The sequence below is a fragment of the Mauremys reevesii genome, linkage group 10 (genome assembly GCF_016161935.1).
Source record: "Mauremys reevesii isolate NIE-2019 linkage group 10, ASM1616193v1, whole genome shotgun sequence".
Classification (NCBI taxonomy): Eukaryota; Metazoa; Chordata; order Testudines; family Geoemydidae; genus Mauremys; species Mauremys reevesii.
Window position 1 is genome coordinate 5,937,705 of NC_052632.1, and position 24,394 is coordinate 5,962,098.

Consider the following 24,394-nt stretch of genomic DNA (forward strand, 5'->3'; position numbering starts at 1 on the left):
AAGGCAACCACCTATCACAAGGCTGAGAAAGGCTGGAGGGATCTGGTTTAGGGTTAGAGAGAGAGGCAGCCTTTCCATTGCGGATGTGTTGCTATTACAGAACCTCCTAAGCTGTTGCCATTGGGCTCCGGAGGAGGAGCTGTAACTGTGAATATCCTCATTTGTGATGCTCCGTATTTCATTTTTGTGTAAGATTTATTCAGTATGTGCTTTGTTCAAAATGAGGAGCCCCTGGCACTTGGTTGGGGAAATGAGACTTCACAGAGACCAAAGAAAGAAAAAAAGTTCAAGGAAAATCCCCACTGCTTTTCTGTCAAATGTTGTGTGTGGTAGGTGATGCAGGCAGTGCCTCCAGTACTTCAAGTTTCCCAGCACGTTCCATTGAAAGACCCTGCCTCAGTTGCTTATACCGTGTCCAACTTGAATGGTTTGGGCTGAAATTTTGCATGCTAGGTGTCTGCCTCAGGCTGAGGTGAAGGGAAAACCTGTTCTTTTGCCAATGTTACAGTCTTACAACCTTTTAGTTGTGGAGCTCTAGTGCCTCCATGCTTTGGAGCAGGGGGTTGAAATTGGGCAGGAGCATCGCCCTGGAGTTTCAGATGTACCTTTAACCATCCCTGGAAAAACCTGCTCAAATTTGGCGAAGTTGTGAGCCTCTGGAAATCTCAGTTGGCACATGCTCAGTAGTGACTTGTTAGAGTTTGGCAGCTCAATTGTCCCGAGACGCGATCTACGCTGAGTATGTGGTATCACAGGGCTACATGGGCGGATCAGGACTTTCACAGTAGTTGCTCCTCCTGGCTACGGGGGGTTGTTGCGGTACTGGCTCTGGAACCGAGAGGAGGGAGGCTGTGTCTCCCTGGCTTTCAGCTCTTCTGCTGCTACTGCCCAGACAGCATAGAGTCGGAGGGAAGAGAACAAGGGGGTGGGAGGAGCAGAGGGATGGGGGAGCAGGACATGGAGCCAAAGGGATGGGATTGGGGCTGGGATGTGGGGGTCCCAAATGGGCCGTAGGTGGCGTATGGGCTTGCTGATGGCCTGATGCCCCCGGGTGAGTTTCACCCCGTGTGAACAGCCAGTTGTTTGTTGAGTTGTGATGGGAATATTTTCTCTCCCCTTTGATTTCAGTGGGAAGAGAATTCTGAACTGACTGTAATTAGGTTTAAAACTTTCAGGTGAAAAGGGGCTGCAGGAGCATATTTTAAATGAACATGTTTTAGTTTATAGGCTGATGGGGTTTGGGGTTTGTACATGATTCTCATCTGTCTGTGCTGGATAATTCTCAGCCGGTCTAAAGGCTGGAAGTAGGTGTACAGAGAGATACTGAAGTGCAGGTTGAGGGCTCTCCAAAATTACGGAATGCATTAGCAGGTGAGCGGGTCCTTAAATGTGTGCATTTGTCTCAGTGTTACAGGAGAAGGGTGGGTCTTGAAAATCACCAAAAAATGTGGTACATAATTTATGGACAGCGCCTTAAGTAGCCATGGCTTATGCAGGTTAAATCAGAGGGCTTGTTCCCTGCAGAAGTCGAGGTTGGAGGCTGCAGAGAAGGAAGTTGGGGCATGGCTCTGTAGCTGTGCAGTTGAACATCACTGGGGAATCCAGTTATATCTCTACAGATCTTGGTTTGTCCGTGCAGAGAGATGCCAGGTAGATGTGCCTTGCATCACGCGTTGGCATCAGTCATGTCAGCAGGCCCCCATGTCCTCACCCCACATGGCTGCAGGGACAGAGCAGAGATTTCATTGCAGTTACTTCTCCTGCCCACCAGGCACCTGCAGTAGTGATGGGCCTCGGCAGCCAGACGGCCTCTCTGCCGCCTGGCTGGCAGCTGTCTACTCCCCCTGCTGGTTTGTAGCCAGCATAGTGCCCCTGGGTTAGAGGAGGAGGCGCCTCTGTTTCAGTGCCTTGCTGCAGAGGAGGTGAGGGGCCAGTGGAAGGGAGTAGGATTGGGGCAGGAGTGTTGGAGTGGCCAGGGGTTGAAAGGCAGGACAGGCTGAAGCCAGCTGCCCCTGGCACTCCTCAAGCCCTCCCACCTCTGCTTCTGAGGGGTGCAGAGTCCGTATCATTCTTGCCTCCTGCTACACCTGCTGCCTTTGCTTGAGGAAGCCCCCAGAGAGAAACCAGTGACTTGTCATCACCAGGGAGACACGTTGTAAATGGAGGGATGGAAGGCAGGAGTTAATTTGGGTGGCAGAATTTTTAGGCTTGTTTTGATCTTATTTTAAACCATGTCCACAAGAAACATTGCCAACTCATTTAGATCAAGGTGTGGCAAGACGGACAAATAAATATACTAGCTAGAAAGAAAAGCTCAGAAAGTTGCAACTTTTCACTGAAACACCACTCTTTCTGCACCTCCCTAGGGTTTTGTATGTGCACAACCATGCCCTTCCGGAACCTTTGGAATTAACTGCAGCCAGGATTGTCCATGCCATAATGGAGGACAGTGTGATCATGTGACAGGAAAATGCCTGTGTACAGCTGGATATATGGGAGACAGGTAATAAAACACATTGCTCTTCAATATTAATCTTAGACAATCTTGCTCTCTGGAAAACAGTGTGTTACATTCCTATTGCTGCAGTTAGGTGCCTCTTCCTAGAGCGGTTCAGGCTTTATAAATATGCCTTTGTTATTACTTTTCAGTGGCAGTGCTCGCTGTTTACTGTGAGTGTTCTTTTTTTTTACTGTAACTCTTTTAAAAATTTAATGGATTAAATTAAATTTAGATATTTACAGCGACAAATTTAATAGAAAGTATTACATGTTTACAAGATATGTAAATGAACCATATTTATACAAATTAATATCCTCAAGAGTAAGCAATGCAGCAGTTTAATATGTCCCTCCCTTCCCATCTGGGTTGCTGCAGTCTCTGACACCAGCAAAAAGTGATAAATCCTCAACATTTATAAACCAGAGGGGCTGCCTTAATTTGATCAGAAAAGATGATATTGTTTTACAAAGCTGTCTTGGATTAAGCGACTTCATTGAAGTATATTCAGAGGGCCTATACATCACTTAAATCCATCTTAAGTGATAGCCCACTGAATTTTATCCCTAATGCAGTGGTTCTCAACCAGGGGTATGTGGGGGACGCAGAGGTCTTCCGGGGGTACATCAACTCATCTAGTATTTGCCTGGTTTTACAACAGGCTACATAAAAAGCACTAGCGAAGTTGGTACAAACTAAAATTCCATACAGACAATGACTTGTTTATACTGCTCTATATACTATACATTGAAATAATATTTATATTTATATTCCAGTTGATTTATTTTATAATGATATGGTAAAAATGAGAAGATCAGCAATTTTTCAGTAATAGTGAGCTGTGACACTGCAGTGTTTTTGTGTCTGATTTTGTCAGCAAGCAGTTTTTAAGTGAGGGTACGCAAGACAAATCAGACGCCTGAAAGAGGGACGGTTGAGAGCCACTGCCCTAGTGCATAAGGACGTTTAGAGTTTGTTGGAGTGTCTTATTTCCTTTCGTCTTTATTTGTCAGCTATTCAGAGGACACAAACAAACCAGCTCTAAACGCTACACTTAAATTTAGAAGGCCATTCTGCTGTGTTGCAGCCATGTAACTTCTGTTGAAATCAGGTGTCTTCATGTAACTGATGCCAGTGTTTGCTTTGGGAAATGTGTCAAATAGCAGCTGCAGCTAGGTAAAGCAGATGGAAGTAGAAGTCATTCTAGGGAAGGTTGCTTTAAGGAAAATCCCCTGTTCTTACAACAGCGCTCTTTATAAAGCTGGTGGTTGGGACCTCATGGCACAAAGCCAGTGCCCCTTTAGTTGGGGGAGCCTTTAAATGTCATGGCTAATCTTAGCTTTAACTTTCTTTTAAATATGGAGATAGCTTTCCAATGAAAAGTGATCACCAGGGCTGAATGTCTATCATGGTGATTGTTCCTGAAATCAGAGGCTCTTTGTACACTTAAGCCTGGTCTACACTGGGAGAGGGGGGGATTGATCTAAGTTACGCAACTTCAGCTATGTGAATAATGTAGCTGAAGTCGACGTACTTAGATCTACTTACCGCAGTATCTTCACTGAGGTAGGTTGGCTGCTGACACTCCCCTGTCGAGTCCACCTGCTCTTCTCACTCCAGATTCGATGGGAGTACTGGAATCGACGGGAGAGCGCTCGGCGGTCAATTTATTGCGCCTTCACTAGACGCGATAAATCGACCCGCGCTGGATCGATCGCTCCGGAGGTAAGTGTAGACATGCCCTTAGCCTCAGCTACGAAGGACTGGTTTTGAGGCCTCTGCAGCCAATGGCTCTGGGTCCCTGGTTTATTAGTTGGGAGACTCAACCATGCTAGAGCTGTTGTGAGCTCCCAGCCAGCAGCCAACCGCTAGGCCAGCTCCTTCACTCCATTGCCAGCCACAAGGGGACATGGCGCTGAAAAGGAAGTGGCTCTGCAAGAAATAAAGGGAACTGCCCCCAACACAGGCAGAGCACATGCAGCAACAGGAGCAGAAACAGTCCCTTGGGGACTTGGAAGAGGAGACCACAAGCAGTGGGCAAAGGAAGAAGGGATCGAGTTTGCCCATGCTCTTGGCAGCAACCCCCAGAGCCAGGGAACGGAAAGGGGGGAACCTAGCGATGTGGGGAGGGACAGAGGAGGACACACAGGTTGAGCTTTAGAGGGGTGTGGAGGGGGGCTCCTGGAAGGAGGTGGGATCTCAGAGGGGAGAGAGAGGAAATATTAGGGGCCAACTGGAAGGTGTAACAATGGAAAGTGGGCAAGCCAGGGAGATAGAGAGGTGTGAATATGGGTCCCGATCCAATCAATCTTCTAAGTAAGTAGGGCCTGATGGAACTGCTCAGATGCTTCGCTGGACTGGGAACTGTGAGGAGCAAAATAGACATGAAGGACAGAAGAAGTGGGGTCAAGAGGAAGTGAGGGTATCCCAAAGGGAAGCAGAGGAAAGGATATACATCTGTTTTCAAAGCCAATATGCATAGACTTTCACACTCAACTTCTCTAGCAGCAAAAGAGGCTGGGAGCAGCCTGGAGATTCCCATCCCCTATTTAAAAGACTCTTCAGTTTAGATGAAGCCTGGAAAGTTTATGGGAAGCCCAAAGAATTACGTTATCGATGGGTAGAATCCTGGCCCAACTGAAGTCACTGAAGAGTTTTGCGATTGACTTCAGTGGGGACAGGATTTCATCTGTAAAAATTTGTTCTTAAGGTGAGCACACTTCTTTTACCTGTTGTTAACTACAACTAGTTAATTGTAAATCCCCCATTGTCTTTAATGCTGTGATTTCACTCAGCTGGGGCAATGGGACAAACTAGTCAGATTCATTTTAGGGCTCTAGTCCATTTTGCTTTCCGGGTCTCATACTATCACAATGCTACAACATACATTGCAGCCGCACAGGGGAATATAGTTTCCAAACAAAACAGTATTTTCTTTGACTTTTTTTTTTAAATCAGGAGAATATTTCTATTAATACTAGATCTTGATTATCTGCCGATGTTCTTTTTTAATTGTCTGTAAATAGCCATATACAGTTTGGAGTCCTGTAAGACAGATAATGACATATAATTAGATAAATATTTGTGGACTTAACCAAGACACAAAAGCCTGTAGAAGTGTAATTGTCACTTTTTGTTCACTCCCTGCTTTCTGGGAAGTGGGACCACACTACTTACCTACAGCAAATTGACAAGCACTATTGATAGTTCCAGATAGCTTTGTGCTGAACTAAAATGACTTAAGCGCCCATGTAAATGTCTGTATTGTAAATTATTTGAATGGAATAATAGCAAAAGCACAACTGGAAAGTATGAAAATTCTATGGCTGACAACAACAAAAAGTGAACCTAGCATTTTAGCTGGGTTTTCCATCTCGTCATCGAGCCGATAGATTGAATCTTAATAGGATAAATACTACATTTGTTATGATAGAATAAGCAAACCTATTCTCTTGTTTTGTTTGTATAAATATTTCATAGCTATGAAAACCGTGATCTCCACAGTTTTTAAGAGTATTTCTGATAGCTTTTGTTATTGTACAAAAGGTGATCCTTGTAAAGAAAACAGAGCCATTATTCTTCCATAAGAACGATTTCTAGCACTAATATTGGAAAATAATGTAGGTGCTTGTAATATTTTCTTCTGTTAAACAGGCTGTCTTATGTTTAATATTTTGTGAAATTGCTTCCATTAATTCTACAGGTGACAGCCATATTATCCCAGCCCAAATAATTGTAGAACATATTAAAGTTCAGTAGATATTATAATGCGAGTCTCCCCAGATAGGCAGAAAGCAATGTAAATTAAACAAGAAACACAACTAGGGCTTAGCAGCTCATTTTGTAATTTAATTGAGCAATGTATCTGGTTGTTAATGGTGTTATGGACAGATTAGATTGATATGTTGCTAAGGAAGGATGTTTCAGTAGAAAGCTAATTCCTGCTGTGATTATCCTTATGATCCAGAGGAATCGTTATTAGTATTCTTCGTATAAAATTCATTAGCAGTAGCTGCTTGATCTCCAAATAAATAAGTTGGTTAAATTGTTAGTAGAAAATGGCTAATTATGTAAATGGATTAGGTCGTCAATATTTCATTTCCAGATGCTTTTTTCCCTTCTATGTAATGTTTCATCTTCTATAAATATAGAATGATATAGTGCACCGTCGACTGTGCATTCATCTTGTTGAGTACAGTAGTCTCCTGCTCACTAGTAGAGCTGCATGTGGCAATGGAAACATAAGACATCTTAATACATTCATTGCATTTCATTTGTTTTAAGTGTTTCAGTCCTATTCCCATTATTCCTTGTTGGCTATTACTCCACAGTTGGACGGCACTGAGGACTTCAAAGCTAGCAGCCAATAGTTAGCTCAGGGTGACTTAAGACTTCTTTCACTGCCATTTTTTCCCCATGTTCCTCTAACTTCCGATCCCAAGTCTGAACTTGAACAATATAACAATGACCGTGCTGAAATATGCTGCAGTTAAATCACTAGCTGGGCTTTTTTACTTTACTTTGTTTATTTTTAGTAAAACTTCTTCATCTGAGGCTGCGACCGTGATTTCTCTTCTTAAATTTTGAGCGTGTTCATTTCAGTTTGTTAGGCTTGCGTTGTACCTTAATCTTTTACATATTAAGTCTCACATGCCAGCCGTGAAATGACCTGCAGAAAGACATTTAACACTGACCTCTCTCCACTGCATTTATAGTATACATTTTAGTCAATGCATGGGATTAAATTAATGCTGATAGGCTATTTCCAATATCTGGTATCCATGAGATAAGGGAATTGGCTTTTTAAGTGAATAAAGCATAGCTGTGCTTCATGATGAATCATGTAAACTGAGGTACTAATAGCTTGTAAAATTCGGAACCCATCAAGTTGCAACAGGCACAGAAACAGTTCCATTTTCTAGGACTTTTTATTCAGGGCCGGCTCTAGGCACCAGCAAAGCAAGCACGTGCTTGGGGTGGCACAATTCCAGGGGCGGCATTCTGGGCTGTTGTGCCCTACTCCCTCTCCCCTACCCCTTTTTGTTTTTTGTCTCTCAGAGCTTGGGGCAGCAAAAAACCTTTCAAGTAGGAAATGTGATCTCTTGGATTGCTTTGCACAGCACTGTGAAACAGACTGTTCAGAATGTATTTCCCCAACATTTCATAAATCATCCAGTAGGGAAATATTTGAAATATTACAGGAAAGGTGCAGTTAAAAACAATCTGTATATACTGTTCATGGGGTTCTATTTTTGTGTGTATCAGGTATTATAAATGTTGTTAATTCTGGAGAAGAAACTACACTGAGAGTGAAAACTGTCTGTCTGAGCTTTTGTGCTAGTGACCATCCCTGTAATAATAAATGAAAAGAGGATTTTAGGTTCAGACTGCTGTAGATAGACAGTACATATGCAACAAGACAAGGGGCCAGTTTCACTTTTGTTATAAAACAGGCGCAAAAGCAGTATAAAGGGAAAATAACATGTTTTTGTTGTAGCACATTTTTCTTAATATTGCTTAATTGATCATGCTTATTTTTCAGCCCTGATTAGCATTCCGAGTGTATGGTACACATTTAAGGAAGTGTGTGTGTAGTGCTTTGAAAATTAGAAGAAAGCAAATATAGATGACTTTCTTTCAAGAAAGTAGCTAATTGTGTATCAAATTGTTCATGCTTTCTGGATGTAATTATTGAGGAAGTGATAGCATAGTCACTTTGTTAACACTAGTGTAAATACTGTGAAATTTAATTGGACAGAGATTAAATACACTTTAGGTTAGCAGCAATTTACATGCTCAAGATAACACGTCACCTCAATGATTTCATTTGTTCAGTACATTACTTAAATAAATGAGGTATGATTTTATGCTTAATATATCAGCCAAAATATTCCCTTGGAAAAGTCGTAAACGGACTAGCCTCTCTTTTTAGCATTTGGCTTTCATCAGATCTCACATATTTCTTTGCAGGTGTCAAGAGGAGTGTCCTGTTGGGACATATGGCTTTCAGTGCACTCAGAAATGTGACTGTCAAAATGGCGCAAAGTGTTACCACGTAAATGGAGCATGTATGTGCGACCCTGGGTTTAAAGGGTTTCGTTGCCAAGAAAGAATGTGTCCAGAAGGGCTTTATGGCCTAAAATGCCACAAGAAATGTCCTTGTAATATTAACAACACTCTCAGGTATGTACATCATACTTTCTACTAGTAGCCGGACTAATAGGTACAAATAAGAAAGCATTGAGGGAAAAATTTGTATTTGACTCCATCCCTTTCTCCCAGCAGTTTTCTTTAGGGCCCAATCCAGCTCCTGTGAATTATTTCTTTGATTCGAGTGACTACAGGCTTGGAATCTTAAGTCCCAGTTCAGCACAAGACTTAAGTGTGGGCCTAACTTTAGGAAGATGAGTAGTCCCACTGAATTCCTGAACATTCTGATCTATGTCCCAGTCCGGTAACCGATACTCATGTAAATCAGGATTAGTTGCACAAGTAAAGGCTGTAATATGAGGCCCTTTATGGCTATGCCTACCCCTTTTATAGACATTGCAAACCATCTATATCATAGGCTGCAATTCCCACCGTTTCTCGCAGACGAAAGGATGCCAGCAACATCATGTTTTATTCATCACATAAAGCATCAGAAGGATAAAGACTTTGCAAAGATTGGATGGATAACACCATGATGCTGAACACTTCATTTTTAAATGTTCAGTAAAAATATTTTGTATTTTTTATTTTAAAAAACTGTCAGAAGTTCAAAAAACAGAAATATATTACTAACCTCCATCTCTCAGACTCGGTTTATGACATGGAATTTCTTGTTGAGTCTACGCACTCCAAACACAGTTGCAAAATGAAACCTAATTTGCTTCATCTTATGTCTCATGGCAAATTACCTTGTTGAAAACACTTGAGGCAGATGTATAAATAGACGTAAATCAATATCCCCCAGTCACTCTCCAGCACTCTAACGAAGTCAACATTGTCAAAATAGACTTATCTCCCCTTCTCATATGTGCCTATTTTTGCTCATCATTTAGTACGTGCATGTGTAAAATATTCAAGAAAATAATTATCAGGGAAGGGTACCTGAAATGGAATAAACCACACTGAAAAGGTCAGATCTTAATTTTTTATTCCTTTTTGCTTCATTTAAGACCCAATCCTGCGAGGTTCTGATCACTAAATTCCTGCAAGATGCTGAGTGGCTGTCGCTCCCAGTTGATTTCAGTGAGGGTTACTGAACACCTAGCAGGAAGTGCTCAGAATTGGGCTCTTCATCTGCCAGACCAATGCCATTGTATGTTGACTCTTTTCTACCAGGCAACAATAGAACAGGATAATGTAAGGGCTTGGACTGATAAATGAAAGGGATTTTTTTTAGTCTCCCTCCTGCTCTGATTCCTGATTTCCCATCCCTTACTGTTAAACATTCACAGCCAGGCCAGAGTTTTGTAGGTTTCATAACGAGGTAGGGAGAATTGATGCTCAAGCAAATGTGCCTTTGATTTGGACATTCTTCAATTTTAAACCAGACTGGTGGAAACCTGACTGCTGACAGACCTACACTGCAATCTTGCAGCCTGCTAAAACACACATCCTTGCTCCTTAATTATATATGTAAGCAGCATAACTAAATTCTTGCACACACATAAATACTTCAGGCAAATCTGCTGCTGTGTTTGAGATAGACTGTATCAGTCTGGAAAACAACTGGGTGATCTTACATGTGGAATAGTTCAATTGTGAGTGTTAAGATTTGTCACTTCTACTTTAGCAACTATGGGTGACTTAAAAACCCCATCGTTTTGAGCAGAGCAATGATTACAGGTGTGCTCCCCAGTGAAATAGTTGCTTGCACTGCATGTTTTGCCTCTGAGGAGACTCTGCACCGGCTAAGACCAGGCTCACACAGCTCACAAGTATTTTATAGAATATCATGGAAGCCACTGCCGTGAATAAGAGTGCTAGGAGTGTATAGCTGAGAGTTAGACACGGTGGGTTAAGGCCAGATCCTTATTCAGAGGAGGGCTGAGTGCAGGGGTGGCTCTATGTTTTTTGCCACCCCAAGCACGGCAGTCAGGCCGCCTTCGTCAGCACGCCTGTGGGCGGTCCGCTGGTCACGCGGATTCAGCGGTGTTTCTGCGGGTGATCTGCTGGTCCCGCGCCTTTGGCGTACCTGCTGCTGAATAGCCGCCGAAGCCGCGGGACCGGTGCGCCTCCCGCAGGCGTGTCGCTGAAGGCTGCCTGAAAGCCGGCTTCACGGCAGCCGGTGCACTGCCACCCGCGTTTGCTCTGCTGGTGCCTGGAGCCACCCCTGGCTGAGTGTAGTAGTGAGGCAGAACAAGTGCAGGCCCTCTTGATTGCTGTTGGCTCAGTTGCTGGCTGGAGTGGTCAGGGCTGTCTCACTTGGGAGGAAGACATGGGCAGCGGGTATCGTAGGCCAGGGGAGGCTAAGCCTCCCCAATCTAGGCCGTGTCTGCGCCCCAAGGCCCTGTGCTCGCTCACCCTCTCCCCTAAGGGCTCAGGCCAGCGTCCAGGGGCCTCAGTGGTCGGGCTGGCTGGCAGCATGGTCCTCGGGCCGGCCAGCTGGCCGGCAGCCCAGGGGTTGGCCCGGCCTGGTGCTGGGGCTGGTCTGCATGGCTGGGGCAGGCCGGGGCTCCTCCAGCCGCGGGGGTGGGGGCGGCTCAGGCAGAAGGGGCGGGGCCGGGGGCTAGCCTCACCGAATGGGGAGTTCACCCACCGCCCATGGAGGAAGAGGAAGGACTCAGCTGGAAGTGTAAGAAAGATGAGCACACTCTGAGGGAGTAGAAAGAAGATCCTTTTGGGGTGGCTGATTGGGCTGGCTGGAAGAACCTGCATTGCATGGGGACAGGCTAGGATGAACAGTGTGTCAAGGAGGGTTAGGGCATGTGTTTTTAGAGAGACTCAAAATGTTGGTGGATCGAGGCCCCTCTTAGCTTTGATCCCCTGTAGTAGTTAGTTACTTTCTACATCTGATCTGCTCTGGGTTGCTGCCCAGCCAGTGCTTCTAATGCCTTTCCTTCCATCTGTGCCCCATCAGCTTCACCTGCAGCAGCGTTTGCTCAAGATGGTATCTCGCTCTCCTTAATAAATGAGTCTAGTCTCTCCACTGATAAAAATCTGTCTTTTCCCTGCATCTTATCACCACTGTTGTGGAACAGAGAGATACCAGCAAGCTGTAGAGCTGTAAATGTTCTTTCATTCATCCTGGTATTTCAGCCTTCCACTTTTCAATGAACTCTACAGAATCCTGCCAATTTCTGAGCCAAGTAGTGTCTGAGCTGATAGGAAATGACCTTCTCCAAAGTCATTCCATATTTTGAACTACTCTTTGTACAGACTTTCTATTTGGTCCCATGTAGTGCATTCCTTACCCAGATTTTCTCTCTCCTGGGGCGGCTGGCTTCCAAAGTGACTCAGTTTCTGACAGCCACCTGCTTTCCAAAACTGCCATTAAAAACTGGTGGCTAGTTTGTTTTGAGACCTTAACAATCTGGGATAATGTTATTAGCCATTGGATAGGATGGATGGGAGAGGCCGGCTTCTTTTTCTGTCAGTTGTTTTGTCCTGTTCAGTTCAGTCCTTGGACAACTAGCTTAAAGTGTAGCTTTTTGGGGGGAGGCGGGGAGAACATGATTTGAAGGACAAGATCAGCTTTTCATAGAATCAGAGGTTATAAAACCTGAGAGGCCCATCATGATGATCTAGTCTGGCCCAATAATTCCTGCACCGAGGCATTCTGAGAACTCCCGTACAGGGTTTCAGCCAATCCCGGTGCTAAGGACAAAGGGCTCAATTGTGACTTGAACTGTACATCCAAGGAGGCAGAGGAATATAAAGGTGTAAGAACCCCCACTCCTGCCCAGTGTCTACTTGGACACTGAGAGCAGGTGTGCAAGAGTACAAAAGGCTTTACTCCCTTATGCCCAGCAGATGGGCGAAATCTTGGCTTCATCTCCCCAACTTGCTGGCCAGTGCAGCTGAGCCAGCGACAGGGATTAGCAGTTTACTGCTAGCATGGGCCAGCAGCAAATGCTTTGTCCCCACCAGCAAAGGCAGAGCAAGAAGGGGACTAGGACTCCTTGTGCTTCAGCCCACATGTACGAGCCCACCTGGCACCCTGAGTAATTACTAACCCAGGCTGAAGCCAATGCTTCTGTGCCTTCACTGCTCTGCTGGCTCGATTAACGCTAGCTGGGGTTTGTCTACAGGAGTTGCAGTTGCACCCCATGATTGCGGTGTAGACATTCCCTAAAAAGCATTTCTTAAAGGGAAATTGAGCGGGAGAGGGCACCAACAATAGAAAATAGCAGCAAATAATTAATAGGAGTCGGGCTGATGTTAATTATAGCAAAATAACAGAGTGGGGGAAATGTACTGCTTTTACATGGGAGTGCAGGAGCAGAGGAGACTCTTCTAATCTACGGGCTGCACTAGTAGCCCCAGAGCAACTCCACTGTCATGCCGGGTCTGAGAGGAGATCACTCCCCATTCCCATTTCTCCCCTGCCCCCAGCCAGGCTACTTGGGCCTGGTGCCGGGGACATGTTTGGCTCTTTGCATTCATTCTGTCTCTTCCGCATCTTTCCTTCCTAACATGGGGGGACATTTTAAGTAATCGTATTTGATAAGACTCGTTTTAACATAGAAACACACATTGCAAGATGTTGCAAGAGCGTGAGGGGAAACGAATGTCCCCTTGCTGCAAGAGATTGAAAAGCAGATGTTAGTGAAATTGCCTTCTCTGATTTGTCCACAGGTCTTGTGTTCCCTTACCAGCTCATTGGATTGTCTATATTGCTTGTGTTTCTTAATTTCAGCTTATTGGCTGGCAGGGAGAAATTTCTTTCACATGTTATCCATCAGGCTGCCAGAGCATAATGTAGACAGATGAGCTTGAAGGGGACATTTTCAAAATGGGGAGAGAGGAACTGTGCACACCTATCTGATTGTTAATGGAATTTCCTGTGCATTACTTTAAAACTTTTACCTTTCAGTGTCTAAAGTCTAAAACAGTGTCACTTTGACCTACCGTATGTGGTGAATTAAATTTACTAAATTATATATATAGTTAAGTTTACACATGGACTGGATTTTTACAGAATGGTGATCACAAAGAAGAAGAAACAGAAAAGGAGATTCCTAAATCTCTCTCTGTTTTCATGACAAGGGGCTTCATTTAGATTATTATGTAACTCTACTGACATTAGAATGCAGTGGTATAGTTCACAAGTACCAGAGTCTCCGTAATAATATCTGAATACTTGTATGGTGCTATCAATTATAAATCTCAAAGGGCATCCTCATCCCATTTTACAGGTGGAAAAACTGAGATGCACAGAGAGGGTAAGTGACTTGACCAAGGTCTTGGCAGAATCAGGAAGAGAACTCAGGTTTTCTGACTTCTGACATAGAGCCAATCTAAGTCCATGAGTAAGGCTGTCCATCAATACAACCTGGCTGTCAAAGATTAATGTTATGTTTCAGTGCACTGTATCTCTATGGGGTGTTCACCTACTGTTTCTACTTCCACAGAATATAAAAAAAGATACCATAAAGCTCAGAGTTTTATTTAGAGGATTTTCCTGGTTCTCTGGTAGCAGCACTCTTTAATGGAACATACAGGACATACCTTTCGAAGAATCCTAAGAAATACGAGGGCCGGGCCTGAGGGAAAAAAACAGTCTCATTTCTCTAGTATGCTTGGACTTCGGAAGAAAAGGCTGATTATGTGAATCTAGAGGCCACAAGCTTCTGTCGGGCGTGTGCAAGATCATTGCCCTCTTCCAGTCTGGAAGTGGAATTGGATCCATGGAGGGGTGACAGTGCTTCCACATACCTGCTAGTGGACCTGGGGGTGGATTCCATTCCCCCAACTTTTTAGCCGCTCGCAGCACAATGCCAGTTTACTCTAGCTTTGTTGTGGGTGTTAGGATGAATTTTGCCCTTAATAAATAGCCCACATCCCATGCAAAAAATCTGTCCTATTTGATAAAAGAGCCTGCCTTCAAGCAGAAATGCTTACGGGGTAGAGAATTTTCAATTGAATTGTCATAGACTGATTCAAACTGCTGTGATCATATATTATTTTTGAAAGATTTAATTTAGACAACAGATGCAGCACCGGTGAAACCCTATAATACGTGCAGTAGAAACAAAACCAAAGAAACAAAAAAATCCTTTCCAGAAATATTCCTTTAATGTTTGGCTTTCTGCTCCCATTAGATAATGATGAATAGATGCACAGGGAGAAAAAATGAGCTTTTATTATTTTTATCTAAATGTTAAGAGGTGCTGCGTGAGCAACCATTATTTCAGGGGATGCTTTGTCAGAAGAATTTCATGGCTGGTGGCTCATTAGGCTGATGAATTGTTTTAATTAGTCAGTAAAACACTATTTATGATGAAACATATGACAGTCGCAAAATGTGGTGATTCTTAGTCACAACAATATGTGACTAATCTCTTCTACCAATGAGTGCATAAAATAGGCTCACAAGCCAGGCTTTCTGAGGTTACCTTTAAAATGAACATACAGGATATTAATGGTATAGCTACAAAGAAACCCATTCAATCAAGCCATGCCAACAAGTAACTATAAACAGTAAATAGAGTCTGGATTGGTAGGAACCAGGGAAAAGATTCCTAGGGTGATCTCTCTCTATAGATTTTATGTTCGAGAATAGGAGAGGAAATCCCCACTTGTCGCAAAGTTATTCCTCTTCTCTCTACCCTAGGGCCAGATGGTGCCATTACGGCACCACAGCCTTATGGTGCAGAGGCGCAGAAGGAGCATAGTGCTTCCCTGAGTACCCCAGCACCCAGGAGAAGCTCATCCACTGGAGCATGTAACACCTTCTGCATCCAGCTGGCTTCACTGGTCAGTGTAGAGGAGCGGCAAGGTGATGGCCATGCCCCCTTTGCATGGCGCGTGCCCCAGGGGAGCTAGAAGGGAGCAGTTCCTGCACAGAGAGGAGGAAGTGGGGGAGGGCACAAGGGGGCGCCCACTGGCTGCTCTATGATGTGTGTGTGTGGTGGGGAGGGGCGTGCAGGGACAAAGGGAAGAAGGATGCTTGTCCCCTACCCACCTTGAGACCTGTACGAGGACCAGGCAGAATCTGGCCCTTATAGCTTGATTTTTATTTATACTTTGGCCCGTTTCTGCTGCCAGATGGGTGCCAAGGGGCCTTAGTGAGAATGGGATTCAGGCCCTTAATGGCTAGTGGAAACACTCGCTATTCAACATTCAGGTACCTTAGAGAGTTCTGTTGTGTCACACTCACAGAGGCCATGGCTTGAGAATTTGTCACAGGACTCCTGTTGATCCCAGCCCTGTGCACAGCTTCAGGACCGTGGCTTTGCTGAGCCCCATTTGATGTAGCTGAGGATTCCGGGCATGGTCTTTTCTACTTTCCCTGTGTCTAGTTTAGCTGCCCTTTCTGAAAGGTTCTTCCCTGTCATCACTCACCTCTGTGCCAGGAGGCTTGGAAGGATTCTGTTTAGAGCTCCTTTCCTCTCTGATCACTATACATAGACTCATAGACTTTAAGGTCAGAAGGGACCATTATGATCATCTAGTCTGACCTCCTGCACAATGCAGGCCACAGAATCCCACCCATCCACTTCTATAACAAACCCCTAGCCTATGTCTGAGTTATCGAAGTCCCGAAATTGCGGTTTGAAGACCTCAAGCTGCAGAGAATCCTCCAGAAAGTGACCCGTGCCCCATGCTGCAGAGGAAGGCGCAAAACCTCCAGGGCCTCTGCCAATCTGCCCTGGAGGAAAATTCCTTCCCAACCCCAAATATGGTGATCAGTTAAACCCTGAGCATGTGGGCAAGACTCACCAGCCAGCACCCAGCAAAGAATTCTCTGTAGTAACTCAGATCCCAACCCATCTAGCATCCCATCACAGACCACTGGGCATACTTACCTGCTAATAATCAAAGATCAATTGCCAAATTAATTGCCAAAATTAGGCTATCCCATCATACCATCCCCTCCATAAATTTATCAAGCTTAGTCTTAAAGCCAGATATGTCTTTTGCCCCCACTACTCCCCTTGGAAGGCTGTTCCAGAACTTCACTCCTCTAATGGTTAGAAACCTTCGTCTAATACAGCAATCTCCTCCTCCTTTAGTTTATTGTTACCTTCAAATTGTTCCGAGCCCCTGCCCATCCTAAACTGGCCATATTGTGCCTAAATACTGCCATTTATGTGAGGCCTCCATTGATGTCTATGCCAAAACTCACATTGATTTGAATGGGGGGAAAAGAGCAAACGCCACGGTGTGTGAAATCCTCTGCTCTTTGCAGGTTTCTGAATGTCTGTGACAGGTTGGCGTCATGTCACCTTTAGGCAGACATTTCCTGCCTTTTATAGCTTCCCTGAACAAATTTTAGCTTTTTTGTAATTTATAATCTAACTCTGGCAGATATTTGACTTGGAATTTTCTACTTTAAGGTGGTGTTGCTATTTACAAAGAGGGTTGTTTATTCATCTGTACCTCTCCGTAACGCCTGTCTTTCTTCATTAGCTGCCATCCACTCTCCGGAGAATGTACCTGTAAAGCTGGCTCGGCAGGACTTTATTGCAACGACACCTGTCCTCCTGGATACTATGGCGAAGGCTGCCAGCTGACCTGCCTTTGCCAGAACGGTGCAGATTGTGGTAGTGTGACAGGAAAATGCACCTGTGCTTCAGGATATATGGTGAGAGAGAGACAAAAATAAATGGGTATTTAACATGGGGTGCCTGCAAAAAATAAAAGAGGAATTTGGTCTCATGGTCCTTTGTTCTGATGCTCCCCAGCTGCTGTCTCCAGAAATGGGGGAGTGGAGCGATGGTTTAAGCCTCTTTTGTCCCCTACTGCAGGTTCTGCGTTGAGCCTGAGGATTGGAGTCCCAGTCTGCTTTTTAGCAGTTGTCTCAATGAAGTATATATTTTTAGACATGTGGGGTAGGATTTTCCAAAGTGCCTAAGGAAGGTAAGTGCCTAACTCCTGTGGGGAGTCAGTGGCTGTTGGGCACCTAACTTGCTTAGGCATTTTAAAAAATATAGCCCATGGAGCCTAATTCTCCACTCATTAACACAGGAATAAATCAGGAGTCAATCCACCACTGCGAAACCAGGGTAAGAAAGAGGGAGAAATAAGGCCCACAGCATGCTGATAGCAACTGTAAAATAAAGATACTCTTTCTTGCCAGGAATACCATTCAGATTTACAACATACAAATATTTTGGGATCCTTTACTCTTCCTATTAGTAAAAATATATATTGCAATATATATTGCTCCCAGACTGCATTACTGCAAAGATGAAGCCTAGTAAATTCCTATAACCTTGCTTCAAAATAATATTTAATCTCATAATGAAGAGGCTTCTTGCACAGATATTTAAGCAGCGTGGTTATTGAGGATAGCTCTATAGTCACTGAAGCATATTTAGGCATTAGTGTCATTGCTTTCTCATAATGTACTATAATCTCTGGCAATTAGTCCATGAGGGGATGTAAAGCCTTGAAATTGCTAATTTATTGCCTCTGAAGTGTATTTGTCATTCATACACATGCCAGATGAATGGAGTTACAATAGTTCTTTCAGATGCTAGAGAATATAGGCTGCAAGGAAGATTCGTTAGAATCTCAGACACCTTTTCTCCCCACCTTGAACCCCTTCTCCCCTGCTGAGCTAGCTTTGTGGCGCATTCCATCTTCCGGGCGTGGAGCAAATATTAATGCTGCACCATGGAGCAGCCTGCAGGTCGTGCTGTAGATGCAGGGCGGACCAGAACCCTCTCAAGTCACAAAGCAGATCATCTCAGTGACAGGCTTGAGACCAGATTCAGCCCCAGGTATGCACGCACGGCTCTTGCCGGAGCAGTGGGGAGCTGTCAGAGCAGAATTTTGCCCTTGGATCCACCAGCCCTGGGTGTGAATGGAGTGTTTCTCAATGTGGGTGTCTGGCACATGGCAGCACAGACGATAGAGTGCTGCTGGTATGGAACTGGACAGAACTAATTAGTTGGGGTTGGCATAAATGAATTGTTTCGTGCTTTTTTTTCCCTAATGTAAAGCTTGGTTGCTGTAGCCCAGAGGGCAGCAATTGTGACATGTAATTGCAAAGAATTAATGTGAGATAAAAATCAGACATTCTGCAAAAGTATTGGATCTAAACAGAAGCTTCCATAGCAGGGTAAGGTAAAAGGTCTCATGTAAGATAGGAAGCTGTTTAATGTACAATAGCTGGAAAGGCAGATAGGTTGGACCCAGAACGTTTCAGTTTGTTGGATAGCTAGAAAGGGTAGTGACCAAGAAATGGCAGGGCCTTTTCCTGGCAAAGAACTCCCTCTACCTACTTCTCTTGCACAGATGGTCTGTTTTTTTTAACTGTGCCATGGCTCGTCTGTGTCAGGGCAGCTGGGCAGGGTTTCAAAATGAGTCATCTGCGAATGCAGCCAAAACTGGGAATTTTTGTTGGGACGTAGAACAAGCCATTAAAAACACAAAGCATCTGGTCACCTTTGCTAAATGTATTTAAGTGGAAATACAGCCATCCCATAAGTTGAAATGCGTGTGAGTAGTTTGCTAAATTTTTGGAAGTTAAACAGATTTTAAGTTTTAAAATAAAAACGTACAGTATCACTGTGAAAATATTTATTAGATGTGCCACGTCTAAAAATTAAAATGCCAAAGCAAAATATTGGCCAGCTAAAACATCTTGGATGGGGTTTCAGATCATTTTATATCTTTATTTTCCTTGATGGACATTTTGGGTGAAAGTCTGCTGCCAGATCTCCACATACATGTCTCCAAAAAGTGACTAATGCTGGTATTAAAGGTTTCTGTAAGGATATTGCTTGTTTCTGCAAATGTACAGTAAGTAAAACTCTGTCCTGACTAGGGGATTAGACCACTTTAACAATATTGGTTTCTAAGCCAATATAGCTGAAGTGGTACAAAAACTGTGTGTAGACCCGCCCTAAGGTTTTGTCTGAAAAACCTAACTGATCTGTGCAATTTTCCCATATTCCTAATTGTGTTTAACTGAGTCCTGACCTTGCCAGGAATAACTCACTGGAGTTAATTGCTTCCCTCGCTTACTGTGGATTTGCACTAGTGTAACAGAGTTCAGATTTACATTGGTGGATGTGAGAACAGAATCTAGCCCACTGCCAACAGAGTCTTCAGATGAATATGTAACTCACATGTAAGGTGTGTGTCACATCCCTGTCTCATGGCTAGCATGGAAGATAACAGCCAATTACTTCTGACGGTGACAGAGTTATTCTGTTAGATCAAGAGGTAGAAGTCTGTGCTGTGGTGCTGAAGTCTCTCGGTTCTAGCCCTGCAGATTACCTGTGGTTCCAAACATTAAATGTAGCCACCAAGGACATGCCTATGCCCGTATCTTTACACATCTGCTAACGTATAGGGCAGATGGCAAATTTCAGCAGGTAGGAACTTTGTCTGAGCTGAGGGCAGTCCACACACTGGCATGTTTTCTTTCCCTGTAACAGTTCAACTGTGTGTGACCATCAGCACCTGGGAAATGGAAACAATCAGAACAGCATTGTTTCGCCAGCATGAGGGAAGGGACGTTGTAACTGAGCTGGAGGAAGGGCTGCCACTGATGCCGAAGAAGAAGCAGGCAGACAGTTGTTTTGTGTATGTGATGAGGTGGTCCAGATATGGCGGAAGGATACCGTGTGAATGTGGTGAGGTGGCCCAGATGGTGGCGGCAGGATACCGTGTGTATGTGGTGAGGTGGCCCAGATGGTGGCGGCAGGATACCGCGTGTATGTGGTGAGGTGGCCCAGATAGTGGCGGAAGGATACTATGTGTATGTGGTGAGGTGGCCCAGATGGTGGCGGCAGGATACCGTGTGTATGTGGTGAGGTGGCCCAAACAGTGGCTACTTTATAATACAAATGGAAGTGTTTTTGTCTATTTTGAGGTAATTGGGTAGGGGAGACGAATGATTATTAATACAGTTCTGATCTTGGTCCCAGTGTACAAGCAGAAAGTGGGTTGTGTGATGGGGGGTCCATGGGAGTTGAGAGGAACAGAATCTTCTCCCCGCTGGCTGCAGAGCTGGCTCCACAGCTGCTCCAGCAACATCGGGGCTGTAGTAGGTCCTGCAGCTGCTGAGCCTCTCCTATGCAGGGGATCTGAGGGGCGCAGCTGTGCCGTTAAGATGACTGTGGAGCACTGTAATGACAAGCAAGCCCACTGGGAAGTTAGTATGCGGCACTTTTAATAAACATGCATGAGGACAGCCTCTGATTACTGAGCTGCTTAACCACCAATCATGGATTTGAAAAGCCCTCCCCTAGGCATACCTGTATATTGGGAATGCACACTAGTGACACGGAAGAATCTGATAAACACATACAAGGAGCCACTGTAAACTGGGGATTAAAGCAGAGGAAACGTCTCTAATGGTAGAAATTCCACCCACTCACCCCTGCCACAGAAAGTCACTCTGTATTCCTCGTGATAAATGACTTGAAAGTAATTGTGGAGGTGGCAGTAGGGTTTACACTGACTCGCTCTGTCCTCCCTTCCCAAGATTTTAGCATTTTGTCTGTTTTCTAAAAGTCTAAAGGCCAGATTCTGCCCTCACTTACACTGTTACAAGCCCACTCAAGGTGATGGTGCTACTGGGGTGTAAGTGAAGTCAGGATTTGCCCTGACCTTTCTTCTTTTGTTTTTGGTTCACTGAATTTTATTTCTGTAATTCAATAAACAAGGCAAAGAAGGCCAGAGGATATTAATTAAATATGACAGGAGACCACAGGAATCCTAACCTTCTGACTCACAAGGAAATCTCGAAACCAACCCCCAGCACATACCTATCAGCTTTCCAGTTACTCAAGTCATTATATATGCTGCTGAAATCAGGCTGAAAAGTTCACTCTCTCCATTCTGCAACTAATTGCAGCTCTTTGAGAAACTATGGTTAACTACTGAGATCTTGCTTGGCTTTGTGCCTTTGTTTCTTTGTGGGTGTTTCGTTTTTCCTTTGAAAAACATATTTACCTTCCGATTCTTTTTTGCTATCTGATGTTGTAAGGAGATATGGCACTAGAACATTTCTCAGGCCAAGACACTTTCAGCAAACTTTAACACTTGTAGATGGAGTGTTTGGTCAGCTTTTACTTCGGTGGGTGCGCAAAGTCTATATTTCATATCTGGGTGACAGAACTTATATTACTTTAAAGGTTTCATCTATTTATGCTGCAGTTTTTTGAAGACCTGTCTATTTTTATTGAACCCTGCATGCTGGCAAGCAAAGCTAGCACTTCATCACCGAAATGAAAGAATTCATTCTGACAGTTCTTTTTCTTGACTATATTGGTAGTTCCCATACAGGCCCATCCCTGTATTATTTCGTAAGGAAAGGGATGGAAACGATAAAAATAATCTCTTTATAAGAGATGACTTTTCTTTTGGAATATCCCTCCGAGTCCTTTAGGCTTGCCCAGTTATGACCCTGTATTGTGCCTCTATATATCATTTGAATCTTTTGTTATTACGCCATCAAAACTGGATTTTAAAAACATTAATAAAGGGATGTCCTTAGATCCTATCCTGATCTTTAAGCCCTTATGTGTATGTAACTCCCATTGAGCTCAGTGGGGATTTTGTCTGCAGAAGGACTTGAAGTTTTGAGGACTTTGGGCCCAGGTGTGTCTGAGTCCTTAATTTTGTGTGTTAAGTGGTAGTTTCTGAATGCAATACTTGGTCCCACCACTGAGAAACAAATTCAGCCTTTGAGTTTACATCTACATTTCTGCACATGTTTGGAGTAGAATCTGTCCTCTATAACACACCATAAATAACAGGGTAGACACTGTATAATATAATTAAATAGAAATCTACTACAATATACAGAACAATCCTAACAAATAATCTATCAGTTAACACAAACAAAAATCTCTGGCCAGTTTTCAGCTCCTGTAAAAGAAACAAATAGGCCTGCACAGCCCACACCAAAATGAATAAAACCACCAACTACCTTTTTCCACATTCTAAATCTGCAAAGGGGGACTGAAGTGGTCTGTTGAGTGTTCCCTCTGGACTCTGGCACACACAACATCTGTCCCTGGATCCTTGAAGGGAATACACAAAAGAGAGGAAAGCCATTTGTTCATCTGCAGCCCTTATTCACCCATCACTTTGGCATGGGGTCAAAGAGTCTTGGGACCACAATAGTGAAGATAGTAACCTCCTGGAAAGAATTAGGGGGAAGAAATGCATTGTGCCAGAATGTAACTTAAATTAGCAATGATGCATGGTGGAGAGGGTTAAATAAGAACATCCTTGGTATTTTTACCTTGACTGTGTAGATGCACGTACAGAAAGTGACTGTCTTTCTATGCTGAATGTTGGTTCATGTCTTGTCACGTTGCATTATGTGGTGTAAATGTCTCAACCTACACCAAATCTCCCTCGTTCTTTTTCTGCATAACAGAACGTCTGGTACCCACTCTCCAGTTCTGGCCCTCTAAAATTTCCTCTTCCTTGAAGGAAGGAAGTATTTTACAGAAACTTAGTGTTCTTCGGCTGAATTTACCAAGCAGGGTAAAAATCCCATGCAGATCAGGAGGAATTTCAAGGGCAAGTGCTTTCTCTAACACTCATGATTGATAAATATAAATGTATCAGAAGAATCACATTCTTCCCCATATTTGCTTTCAACTTTATTATAAATGTACCATCCTTCACCATTTCAGAAGTAATATTGGCAAATGAATGAGATTCTTCATGGTCTTATAAACCCTTGATTCAGTAGTAAAGGTATTTCATAAACTTCACAGAATTCTTGTTATGAAAAATGATCCTGGGGTTGAGATAGTGGATCTGTTTTGGGGTCTTTAATTCATTTAAATGATCAGTTTCTCTTTGAGGTAATTCTAAAAGTACTTCAGTGGAAGCTCATCTCAGAGCAACAGGGCACCTCATCAAAAGATTTAAAAAAAAAAGGGGGGGAAAATCTTCAATAGAGCCTCTCTCCTTTTATCCTTGATATACTGAGCATATCGGTTACCCCCCTTTGTGAACAGCTCTTTTCATTTATAAGTATAAAATAAATTCAGCTCTTTTATCATGGTGTTTTTGTTACCAATCACCAATATAAATTTTACTGGCTGGTGAGGGGGTGGGGGCGGGGAAGGTTTTGTGGCACAGCGATTGTCGAATCAACTGGGATATTACAGGCAACAAAAATAGTTTGCCCAGTCTTATTTCACAAATTACATAACGGCACAAACAAGTTACATTTTCTGCTTGCCCATATGTATTCGTAATCCATTGCTTCAGAATAAAGGTGAACAGCTAGTAGTAGTGGCAACCGCCGACAGAGGGGTTGCACATATGGCTTTTTGCTCAAGTGCTAGCAAGGTGTGACTGAATCAATAATCAGTTGCAAGACCAAAAAAACACCCTGCATCAAGGTCCCTAAAATAAAAAGGACTTTGTGTGGCCAGAGTCTGAGCTTGGAGCATGATAAGGAAGGAACTTGTCTTTATACCATCAGCCTTTGCACTCTTCCTCCTCCCTGGATGTTTTTTCAACATGCCATTTATTGCCCCTCCTTTTGTTTTCTTCCCTTATAGTCATATAACTGTGCCTAGGGGGATTAACTGTCTGAGGTGGAGTGAGGCCACAAAATGAGATGTTAAGAGTAACAAGAAGGGTTTCTTCAGGTATGTTAGCAACAAGAAGAAAATCAAGGAAAGTGTAGGCCCCTTACTGAATGAGGGAGGCAATCTAGTGACAGAGGATGTGGAAAAACCTAATAAACTCAATGCTTTTTTTGCCTCTGTCTTCACAAACAAGGTCAGCTCCCAGACTACTGCAGCACAGCAG

General features: G+C 43.7%; 1 protein-coding gene across 6 annotated transcripts in view; it reads left to right on the forward strand.

The window, feature by feature from the left end:
- MEGF11 (multiple EGF like domains 11) overlaps nt 1–24,394 on the forward strand; it is a 293,791-nt gene that overhangs the window by 178,321 nt on the left and 91,076 nt on the right. For all 6 annotated transcript variants that reach the window (XM_039492980.1, XM_039492981.1, XM_039492982.1 and 3 more), the window contains 3 exons: nt 2,367–2,503; nt 8,468–8,680; nt 17,060–17,234. In XM_039492980.1, coding sequence (XP_039348914.1) covers nt 2,367–2,503; nt 8,468–8,680; nt 17,060–17,234 — 525 coding nt within the window. The remainder of the gene's footprint in view (nt 1–2,366; nt 2,504–8,467; nt 8,681–17,059; nt 17,235–24,394) is intronic.